At 37.9% G+C, this 12500-nt stretch overlaps 1 protein-coding gene across 1 annotated transcript in view; it reads right to left on the reverse strand.

Annotated features, from left to right (window-relative positions):
* LOC137996468 (CTP synthase 1-A-like) overlaps nt 1-12500 on the reverse strand; it is a 22803-nt gene that overhangs the window by 7052 nt on the left and 3251 nt on the right. The window contains exons 2-11 of the mRNA XM_068841901.1: nt 10506-10676; nt 9154-9251; nt 8846-8962; nt 8662-8745; nt 7948-8028; nt 6282-6439; nt 4890-5022; nt 3503-3591; nt 3271-3365; nt 1751-1813 (exon numbers count right to left, since the gene is read on the reverse strand). Of these exons, the coding sequence (XP_068698002.1) occupies nt 1751-1813; nt 3271-3365; nt 3503-3591; nt 4890-5022; nt 6282-6439; nt 7948-8028; nt 8662-8745; nt 8846-8962; nt 9154-9251; nt 10506-10676 (1089 nt within the window). The remainder of the gene's footprint in view (nt 1-1750; nt 1814-3270; nt 3366-3502; nt 3592-4889; nt 5023-6281; nt 6440-7947; nt 8029-8661; nt 8746-8845; nt 8963-9153; nt 9252-10505; nt 10677-12500) is intronic.

Below are 12500 nucleotides of genomic sequence, written 5' to 3' on the forward strand. Positions count from 1 at the left end.
TTTAGTTCGTGACAAACCATTGCCTGCCCTAAACAAATAACGCTGTGACTGGCGCTTCGACCGAATCCACAAAAAGTTTATTCCACTATTAAAACATTTTACTGATAATATAAGAAAAAAATACTCAAGTTCTGTCCTGTAGCAATGATTTTCGTCCAATCAAGAGGACTTGCTCAAAAAATACCTTGATACCTTTTGGATCGCGGTGGTTTTTGTTTCACGGCAGTTTTCACAAAAGCTCCACGTGAATCAAGCGGCATTGATTCACGTTTTGAAAATTCATTTTCAATCCAACTAACCAGTAAAAACGTTTACCTGTATTAGACCCAAACGTTTTTACATAAAACTGCCGCAATCTTTACTTTTTCACTTTTAAACTTGAAAACATTGGTGGCATTGCCGCTTTTCTCCTCTTTCTAAAATATGGCGTGAAAAATTTGACTGGTTGCAGGTTTTTCTTGCACTAGCGAGTTTGACGATCACCAGAGCAGTAGCAGCAATGTTTTGTTGAGAGGAAGATGGATGAAGATCTTGCTGCGTTGCTGATCTCAGATAATTAATTAAATAAGGAATTAATTAATTTGGGCAACCGACTTGGAGGGCTGGGCACCCCAGCTGAAATGCTTGGGAGCCCAAAGGGCTTCCCGAAATTTTCCTTAGAGCACAGCCTTGGTTGGGGAACTTGTCCCCTCTGTTAGAAATAGGACACCTGCCAAATTGACTACACAAGGTGATTAATAAATGGAGATAAATATAGGTAGAAAAGTACTTTAAGAAACCACGTTCCTCTGATATTTTATCCTGGTTGGAGACTGGTACGAGCATTGTGGTTGTGTGGGGGCCTAGGCCGAGCAATCGTAGTATTGTGTTTACTCGCGAGCTGTAGGAGAACAAAGAACGACGTCTTGAAGAGGTAAAAAGTAAGGATAAAGGGCCCATGTTTGCCTTTCTATGGAAAACGTTCCGTGCTTCACTCCATTTCAACTAACCGTAAAGAACACCATCACCAAAACTAAAGACAAAGCCGAAAACAACAGTGGCTTTAGAGGTCTTTCTCTTGCTGCTTTTATGCTATTTAATATTATGACTTTTCTTGCATGCAAAGTAACATTTAAAATCATGTTCTTACGTACGTCATATATTAAATAAGTAGGTGACCAAAATTTTTGAACTGGCGACCAAATTTTTCCCATTAGTGGCCAGCTGGCACCTGAGCAAAAAAGTTAATTTCGAGCCCTGCACATACGATATTTCCAGTTGGTTGATAATAAACATGTTAACCCAACCAAATCACACTTTTTGAGTTTTCCTGTTGAACATATCACAGATCAAGGATTTTCCTTGGTTTGTGTCATGTAGCAGATGTTGGAATACAATAAAAAAATTTAAATGTGGGCTTAATTAAAATCTTCGAATTCCTGTATTTAACACTGGATAAAAATAGTACCTTACATAATTTTTAGTAATGCTTTTTACAATAAATATATGCTTTTCATAATAAATAACCAAATGGTCAAATTCCAGTTTTTGCTTGTGTTTTTTCAAGAGTTAGCAGACAGCTAAAAACAGGAACTAACAAAGTGTATTAAAACTCCAGCCAATCAAAACACTGCACCTACATGTAACCAACTAACCATTTTGTGGTGATCAAAGGCAGTTAAAATAGATTTTAAACTTCAGAGTTCCCATGTTTGTGCAAAGCACTGTAAGCTTGGCTGTTATTGCCGCCGAATAAAGTTGTATTGCTCACCTTTCCATCCCAGGATATTTCTAGCATATTCAATAACAGCTAACTGCAAACCATAACAGATCCCTGAAAAGAACATTAAAACAGACAAAAGACATGTCAGTGTAGCTCTTATATCCAAGGCTGCAATGTAAAGGTCTATTATCTTGTTTGCAAAATTCTTCACTTGTAATAATAATAATACAAACTACATGTACATGCAATGATATGGTAAATGGTTTGAACCCAGGAGTCATATCATAATAGGCCTTTTGCAACTAACGATCACATGGTACAAAATCCACCATGCTGGAGGGCAAGCTCATTATTGTTCTCCCACTGGGACATTAAAACAAAGGCAAGTCAAGGTTGACTGGTTCAGATCGCTTTGCTTTAATTTCCCAGTGGGAGAATTATAGTGAGCTTGCCCTCCAGCATGGCGGATTTTGTACCATGTTATCGTTAGTTGCAAAAGGCCTATTAAGTAAAGTATGATCATCTGCGTGAAAAAGCCAAGCAGGCGCAGCAGCGAAAAATCGTAAAAATACTAAATTTGCATAAACTGCGATTCCCGGGTTCATACAATAAAATAAATTGCACCGCTTCATCGGCTGCGCTTTACTGCTGTCAGGGCAGAAGTAACAACTCAACCATAAGCAAGAAATGCCTAACTCTACATGTACGTTCCAAATTTAAAGCTATTTTTTGAGAAAGAATCAAAATTTGTGTGGCAGCCGCCGGCCATCATGTGCAAAGTCACCGATTGTTACATGTGAAATCATGTGGAACAGCCTTTGAACCGATTGTTTCGTAAGAAGAAAAAACATTTTCTGAGAGGTTTCGCCGCCTTATCTGCTCAAAATACAATAAGCCAGAGTGCCCGGCCAGGCGACTGGATAATTTTTCGCACTTGCCCAAAGCCAAATGTTAGTGGACTCAGGTGACAGGGCGCCGTTATAGCAAAGCCTTGAAGTTGACCAATGACATCTACGACCAGAATTCTTGAGTATCTACTGACATTACACAAATCACTTGACTCTGAAGATGACTTCCCCTAGGGTTGTCGAAACGTCAGTCAAAGTCATCTCAAATAGTCCTTCTCAGGACTACACTAACCCAGACGATCGTACTTTACTTAAATTAATTAAATTAACTATGATGCAATAATATTGTTATGTTTCATTAAATTATTTGTACCTGCTAAGTCAAACACAAGACTAAACCCAGAACATTTTCATGAGACAAGACATGACCATTGAATTTAAAATTGTGGTGATGCCTTTCTCACTTTTCCACGACTTGTGTCTACCTTGCCTGGCACAAAAAACAATGATAAAATACAATAATTGTATTGTAGAAAATTATTTTCTACATTCTACAAAACTTGTGTAAACCTGGATGGATTTATAAATCGATCATTTTTATTGACCTGTACGCAAACAATTACACTGTAGAAAACTATTTTCTACATTTTACACAACTTGCGCAATTAACCCAGACGGATTTATATATAATTTTTATTTAGACTTCTAAGAGAATCGTACCTAAGTAAGGTTTTTTCATTTTTCTTCCCCATTCTGCTGCAGCTATTTTTCCTTCAGTGCCTCTCTTTCCAAATCCACCAGGGACTAAGATTCCACTAAAAAGATAATTTTTTTTTTCCAAAATAACCTTTCTCCATGATCAAGATTAACCTTAAATGAAACCAATAATGCCTGCAGAAGTTATTTTTCTAATCTACTAGTGACAATGTTTGAACTGCAAAATAATACTCACTCGCAACCACACAGCTTTTGCCAAGCCTCATGATATTTAACTGGATCTAGTTCTTGTACTTCTTTCTCAAGATTTTCCGATTCCACCCACTGCCACACACATAAGAATCATGGTTATTCACCAAATTTTTTTGTTCTATTGAGATATGAAATTGCTGATAAGCTGTACTCACAAACAAAAGTTTGCAGTTACATTTAAAGTCAGTGGATGATTAAAATAATTCTGTTAGTTTTTACATGTACATGTATCTTACTAAAAGAACATCAGAGTGCAGTAGGCTGCTGTTACAATCGAGGGGCCGCATGGTCCATGGAGCTAGAGGGGTCTGAGGCACACTTTCCTGGAAAATTTTGAAATCTAGGAGCTCGGAAATGCACTATTTTTCAGTGTTCTAGCATCAATTTCAGATTTTCAATGACAGTTTCATTCAAAATTTCTATTTTGAAAGGCAGAAATTAGTGAAACGACAGTCATAGTTTGCAAATACTCCGCAGCCGAATGAAAAAAGTTGCGCTTTGCTCAATTTATATCATTGCTATTAATTTTTGATTCAAGACTTAATAATGCAGAGCAGTACAAATCACTTCCATAATGCAGTTGGGGACCATGCATAGACTGTAATCTATGACTTATGTATGTACAGAGAGCAAAATTTGCATTTTTCAACGACTTTCATTTCAATAGGCACAACTCCAGAATGTCCCTTAACTATCAAATCAGTCGGCCGTTATTTCAGTATCGATAAGTATAATAAACAACGTAGTAATCATATGGTGGAATGAACAATAACAAAGTCTGGCAACTTGTTAAATGATTACTAATGTGTACTGGCCAAATTTCTTCACCTAACTACATGTAAGGATTGCGACTTTTTGAACCCAAATGAAAAAAGTGTGTTTACAGTTCGATGTTTTAGTTTCTCTGCCATGCTGTCAGCCGGTAGTGATGGTAGCAGCCAAAAGAAGAACAAGAAGCGATCAAAGTCACCAAACGAGGTTGGCCCGGGCAACTTACATGTATTTACAATTCAAGATAGCGACAAAACAAGTCAATGTGAATGGTACAGGATACAGCAGATGATTTGTGCTTTCTTTTGAACAAAGCTTACATCCTATTGCATATGTATTATTGCTGCAAAACTGAGTGTGAAGTTACTCTGCCATCTTAAAGAGTAATGGATAAGAAGCAACAACGAGATTGTTTAACAGTCACAAGCTGATTGTCATAACCAGAGTAGTTGTGGAAGTTGCTGGCTTCTTTTGAAACCACTGGCGTGAGATTTCAACCTACTTTAATTTGCTACGAATCATTGACCATTCGTATACTAGAGGATAAACCATTTATAACAAAACTGTTAGACCAAAGGAAAATTTTGTACAAAACTTACAACAACTTTTAGGCGTCTGTTGCAGTGGAGCGACGCATGCTTCAAAGCCTTCAGAACAGAAATGTAAGCATCCTCCAGCTTTGTATACTTCCCAACAATGGCAATTTTTACTTCATCCAAAACTCGCTCCTCCCTAAAAACATTAAACCCTAACAATTCAGTTAAAAAATACTTCCAAAAAAAAGCACTCTAAGGAGTTGAGTCATTTGAACTTAAAACCCAAGGTTTTCGTTTCACTGAGGCTGGAGGACGGACATTAAATTTTGTCCGGTGGTTTCCCATTCCATGTCCAGTACTTTTATGCCAATGTTTGAGGGGTTTGTTTTACATGTATTTTTATTCTTATACCTTTTTTGCTTACTTTTTAAAGAGAATCTGAGTGAACTCCAGCGCAGCCTTGCCTGGGAAACTGATACTTGGGTTCCAGAAACACCGGATTAAAGCATTTCTGGCGTTCTATTTTAAAAATTTCCCTAGGTACATGTAGCTCGTGCCTTCACTAGCTCAGCACTCGCGCGCCAAATATGTCATGTCTGGTGCTTTCAGAAATATGTCCACTAGTTTTACTCTCAAAAACTCTACAAAAATCTTATAGATTGTTTTCACTGTCCCGCAACAAAAAAATAAAATCAAAACTGTTCAATGAAATAAGCCAAAAACTCGGAATGTTGTAGGAGACAAATTCATAAATCACCACGCCAATTTTCAGGTCTGTGCGGTTCAACTTTTCTGAGTTATTTGTTGAAGCATTTCATGCCACTTTATGGAGTTTTGTATGGAGCTGCCACGTTGGTGAACCAATATGGTGGCCAGCTATAATCAACATGAAAATCTAAAATTCACTTAGCGATGGAAGCGGTTACTTTTTGCTCACGAGATAAAATACATGTGTATGAACACATCTCCTAACGCACTTGAAACGCTCAGACTGCTGAGATTCATAGGCATAGACATAACATTATGTCATGGTGTCACGCAAGGTGGCAATTCAGAAATTCAAAATGCTGTATTTTTGAATGAAAGACGTCATGGAACTGGAAACTTGAAAAAAGATTTATTTCTAGGTCATCTTCAACCTTCTATTGATAAAAATTCAAAACTTGCGACTTTGAGTTTACAATTTGATGTCGTCACTGTGCAAACCATCTATACACTAACATAATTCTGGCACAGCACTCTCAATTCCAGGCAGTCCCGTTAAATTTTATTATTTTTTGACACGTAGACAGGCCAAATGAAAGGCTTACAAGACCCCTGTGCCCATTTTGGAGGGGCACTATGCTCACCTCTCTGTTTTTCTTGGCAGGGTTAGACTTGCCTGGAATCAATGATTTCATTAATTTTACTAATGTTACCAAAGTTTTTCTGGATGGCTAAAAGGGTTACCCATACCTCTCAGCCAATTCTCTCCACTGCACCATGAAATGACGAGGTTTTATCGGTGATTTGATTTCCATCTTAAGTCTGTTAGCAAAAAGAGGGACAATCCCTTGGCTTGCCAACAATAATGGAACTCTGTAAATAGACTTACAGTCATGCACATCTATCACCTGCCACAAAAGAATTGCAACACAAAATAGACTCATAATTCACTTGTTAAATTTTATCATCATAAACCCTCTGGCTCTAACAAACCCTTATAGATAATAAAGCGCACAGCGTTATTTTATTTTCAGAATTTCAAAGCAAGTTTCAAGGTGGTGCAGAATAAATGCTGCGTTTCATGTAACAGAGTTCTAAACCTTAAACCTTGCCCTATCACTGGGTTACTTGACACCTTGTTCTACAATGTCTTTCCACAGAACAGCTGTATAAAAGAGTGCCAGCAACATGCTACTGAGAGGTGGGAACCCTGTGACAAATGGCCAAACTTTTGAGGGAGGGGGGGTTAGGGTTAAGGGGGACCACACTTAAGGCAGTGTGTCCATTTTACAAGTTTGTGTTCTATAAACTTCTAAAGTATTTTTGTGTGATGTCCTTGAGGTTTTGTCCACAACATGAGCATACAAATGACTTAATGTGAACCTTTCCTTCTCGATTTTTACACTCAAACTTCTCATAGCAATTTATTTTTAGAATACCTTGCCCACACTGTATGGAATGAACAAGATGCAATAGCCACGAAAGACCAACGACAGTGCAAAGATACCCACACTGATTTAACGAGTCTATCCCATTCCCGTCTGTTGACCACAAGGGATGAAAGATCCTGCCTCGAAAGGCCGGTGTCACTCTCTAGTTGGTCAATGAATGTTGTTGCTGGGCGCCCCCTTGAGCGTCTGCCGTGTTTTGGTTCCCAAAGAAGTTAGGAAACTCTCTGTCTCATTCTTGCTTCTCCAACAGTGGCCACTAAATTGCAATCTGGAGACTTGTTGAAATTGGAGGCAGATCCCTCGTTGTTAGCTCTAAAGAAAGGTGTCCTCAGACCTCTGCTGAGATTTTAATTCCATACCACTTTTTGTTTGTTACTAGCGGCCCATGCTTTTGCTTTCCGGATCTCCAGGTCTATCCAGGAGCCTACAGGATAGGTACTTGAAATTGTCCACTTGTCTTAGCTTTGAATTGTCTAAGGTAGTGAGGTCACCCTGATGTCAGAGGTAATATACCATTTTTTGGTCTTGCTGCTGTCTATGTAGCAGTTTCAACTCACTCTAGACTAACAGTGATTGAGCTTTACCCAAGTTATCTGAAATCAATATCGTCCGCAAAGTCTGTGTCAGCGATCATAACTGCAGAAAATCTACAACTTCTTCTCTCAGTCAGTGTGAATCCAAAGTCTTTGTAGCCTTCAACTGCAGCTCCCCTTGCGTAGGATGAACAGGAATGGAGCTAACAGGTTGCCCTGCAGTACTCCAGCATGGATAGTAAAGAAATCTGTTTCTCCATCAGGTGAGCAGACTTTTCATTGTTGCAGTACATCAACGCTATAGCTGAGGCTAATTGATCTGGGATGCTGTAAGCCTTAAGAATATCCAATTCAGTGAACAGAGAAAAATTGTTGGAGATATTCTGTTCAAAACCAGACTACAAGAAAAATAATGTATTGTATAAATCTAACCTGCTCAGGAGGAACGTGACAAAACAAAGAAACTTTATCCTTAACAGAATTAGTGACTGGATTCTTGCTTCTACACATAATCTGCAAATTTGAATAAATGTACATAAACATTACGTGTTTCAACCGGCGATATCTTAATCTTAGAGGAGTTAGTGGTAAAAATGTCTTCTTCTTGGAAATACTTAATAATTATTTTCCAAAGGAGAGGTGAATAACTTTTTTTGTTTATTTTTATCATTTTTTTAATTTCCACTTTTACACATCCACAAGTCACATCACAAAAAAATAAATTACAAATTAATCAAATGTCTGTTCACAGGTAACAGTGACACCATACTTGCTACTTATTTCAATACCTACTTAACCTAATAATGTTAATAATACAGCTTTCTACTTCAGTTAACAAGTGATTTTATTTCCTCAAACCTCTTCCATTTTTGTTTGAACAAGTCCATTTTATTTTATTTGAAATAAATATGCGAGGTGAATATCGGTGAATAAAAACCTCGACTTTGTCTCGGTTATTCACTGATATTCCCCAAGCCTAAGATGAATAACTTTTTAGTATAATTACTTACATGATTATCTGAAAAAATAACATGCATTTTCTTTAAAACAATTAATTTCTTCCTCTGTCACCTCAACAGTGTAAAAAAAAAAACTCCTGACCTTAAAACATGTTCAAAAAAGAAAAACAATGATTTTTATACACACCATGTCAGGACTCAAACCCAGGCCGCGAAGTTCCCGCACACTGTTTTGGGTGGGCTTAGTCTTTTGTTCTCCAGTCGAGTCAGGCTACAATGCAAAACAAAAATATTAAAGCAGTTCAGTTAAAATGTTGGCAATATTACAACTCCCTAGTACATAAATAAACTGAAAACGTCCAGCAGATTACCTCAGGGACAAGACTGACGTGAACTACACAAAAGTTGTCCCTTCCAACACGAAACTGAAATTGGCGAAAAGCTTCAATGAAGGGCATTCCCTCAATGTCTCCAACTGTTCCACCAAGCTGAAAAAAAATATTACATTTCTTGTTAAATTGATTGTCAAGCTTAACATCCAAAATCCAAAATAACAATTGAAAGTCCTGAACTGTTAGTAGTGCAATGAAAACAGCTCTAAAATGAACTATCAAACTTACTGTAGCAGGAGTGTAAAGTGGTGAGTTACATGTACATGTATCATTTTTTTATTTTTTACCTCAATAATACAGACATCTGCATTTATGTCTTTTTCAACTGGTTCACTAGCTACCCTAGAGACCCAGTCCTGGATGGCATCTGTTACATGCGGGACAACTATAAACACAAGGAACAAAAATTAATTATCAAACTAATCTACAAATTAAGATTGTAATCTGGCCTAAAACAAAGCATAGGAGGCTTCAACTCAAAGATGCACTATAAAAGGTGTGGTGCTTTAGGCACATGCAAATGATTTGTCAATCAACTGTGGACGCAACCGAGCTCTGTGATAATTTGTGCAATGAAAAAGCCCCATTATGGCAATGTGTCCGTAATATAGCCTATAAAAATGTTTCCTGCCATTCTTTTTTTAACTCCCCAGTCCCTTTTTTTCGCTATAGAAATATCTTTGCGGGCTTCCATCTCTGTGTTGCTGTTTGTTGATCACCATCTTGGATAATAAATCAGTCGCACTTGCATGAATTTGTACAAAAGCAGTGCGTGAGGCAACCCCTTTTTTAGTACAGCTTTGTGTTTAAGTTGCTTGATATACAAAACCTACGTAGAATCTTCAAGACAAAACTGTCTGGACATTTTAGTTTCCTTGTCCATAATTATTTATTTCCCCTATCCCATAATGCAATACATTTTGGGGGGTAAAAACAATACATGATATTAATTTTACTCTAACTTGGAACTGTATCATGCTTCAGTGATCTAGAAAGATAACCATTGTTTTAATGCAAATAACCCACCAACATTAACTGTAATATGGGATTGGTGAAAGTAGGGCTTATTACATGTATTATTAAATTTTATTATATAGCTTGTGTTTGTAGCCAATATAACGCGCACTCTGATTGGCTAATTGTGACTGAATTGTAGGGCATTATTCTCCCGTAATGCCCACGGGCCGATTATGGGCTTGCAAAAACAAAGCAAAAGGTATTTAAAAAGCCATATAATAAACTACTTACTAACCTAGCTAACTCGAGCCGTACTAGGGAAGATTGGCCCTCGGTCGTTTTTGTACGGACCGAGCGCACCTCAGGCCAATATTCCCCAGTACGGCCCTCGCGCTCGGTTAGTAAGAAGTTAAAAACGTTTTTCATGAGTACAATAGTATCATTAGTAGTAACTAGTATAATAATATACAATAGCATTATTACAGCTGCCCCTATCTCTTACAAAGACATTACAGACAGTTCTTATCAATATCTCATTTTGTAATCACTGAGACGATAAATTATTATGGTACCTTAAAATGTTCATAAAAGGCTTTGTACAGTTATTTATGTCAATGCTGGTATTACCTAAGCTACCTTGCAATCATACAACACATTTACATGTACATGTAGCTAGCCCAACCTTGAACTGTTTTCCCCAAGTAATCTCCGCGCCTTTCCTTATCAATCACGCTCTGGTATACTTTTCCAGTTGTGATGTTGTTGTCTCGATTAAGTGTGACATCAAGAAATCGTTCATAATTTCCAAGATCCAAGTCCACTTCACCACCATCATCCAAAACAAAAACCTCTCCTAAAATTTGACAACATACACTTACATGTATTTTGACAAAATCAATAACAGAGACCAAACCCAGGCAACTCATTAGACTACAACTGTATGTTACAAATGTATTATATTTGCAATACCAACCACAGGTTTCATTGGAAGCCCGTCACCAGAGGTATACTGCCGTCTGTTTGTCAGAAATTTGCCTCTCACAGCCAGCTACTCTGTCTTGATTTGCACTCAAACCCTTGTAAAAGACAAGAGTGACTGCTCCTCACAATGAATAGCCCAGGCATCTACTTCAAAAGCTATTAAAACCCCTGATAGCAACATGTGTGCTAGTTCACTCAAAATGGTCTGTTCATTGTTTCAGTAATCAACAGGCATTTCACGGTAAGTCCTCGCTTTTGCAGTCAAGAGAACACGACAAGTAAAAATCATTGATTTCGAGGATGAAGGTGGATGAAGGTGGATTGTGCAGGTCCTGCAGTTGGGATCAAAATCATGCTATTCACAGGATACAGCAGAAATCATGGTGGTTGTTGTTGCCAGTGTTTACCATCCTTAAAGGTGAAGGTTTCAGCATCCTTGACAAATCCCCATAATTTCTAAATTCATTCCCTCAGACACTGTTACAGCTTACCCAGCCAGGATGACCACATGCTAGCAGACTGGGCAATACAATTTATTGTAGTACACTGGTCTACCACCCTAGCTATCAAGCCATCTTGGAGCTGGTCAGAATGATTATGAAAAATATTAAAGACACCTTTTGAACTGCAGTTTTAATGATTGGTTGGGAAAAAGGGGGGGGGAAAAATACCAATCTCGCCTAAATATTCCACTGCGAGTCATCAGTGGAGGCCTTGTTTGTATTTCCCATCAGCAAACAGCTTACATGTAGTTTGTTGCACACCTGGCCTTGGTTGTTCAAACAGGTGGATAACGCTATCCATTGGATAAATCACTATCCAGTGGATAATCATACCAAAACCAATTGCGCTATCCAACAGATAGTGATTTATCCAGAGCAGGGTTTGTACTCTTTTAAGCTCTTCAAATTCCATGACTTTCCACAACTTTTTCCATGACCTTCTCTAGCTTTTCATGACCTTAAGGGCTTAAGTCCTTTTACCGTTAGCTGTCACGTAAAAAAAAATTCAAAACTATCCTTATTTTAGGATATTTTCTGACATAACTCACTTCAAATGTGAATAAATTAACAACCTCTGTTTGCCAAACTTCCACTAATATTATTGGAAGTTATTGATGTTTGACAGAAACTCATTATTACATCATTGCTTTGACAACTGCAATCATAATCTACCATTTATAATAATTATATATAATTTTCCTTGACTTTCGGTGATTGGCCATAAATTCCATGACTTTTCAGGCCTGGAAAATGAAATTCTTAGATTCCATGACTTTCCAGGTATCCCACAACCATACAAACCCTGCAGTGGATAGCATCAACCACCCTTTGAGCAACCAAGGCTTGGTAGGTGAGGTCTCTTGCTTCCAAGGACCATGGCATCTGACAGGATGCGGCGATGCGGATACGCATAATTCCCTAAAATCCGCATCCTCCGCATAATTACGATATTTTCCGCATAAAACTGAAGAAATGCCTGATATTAGTGATAAAGCAGCTGCTTAACACCCTCACAAACACAAAAGCCAAAGAGATTGACTATTTTGAAACGCTTATTTTCCTGAACATTGAAGAGAACACGCCATTTTGTTCGCAAGATGAAAGTTCGTAAGCAGTTTCCACTCATTTTTCGGGAATGAGCCTGAACTCTAGTTAAACCATTTTCATAACATACCCTAGGCTCGAAATTTTTA

The sequence above is a fragment of the Montipora foliosa genome, chromosome 3 (assembly GCF_036669935.1).
Source record: "Montipora foliosa isolate CH-2021 chromosome 3, ASM3666993v2, whole genome shotgun sequence".
NCBI lineage: Eukaryota > Metazoa > Cnidaria > Anthozoa > Scleractinia > Acroporidae > Montipora > Montipora foliosa.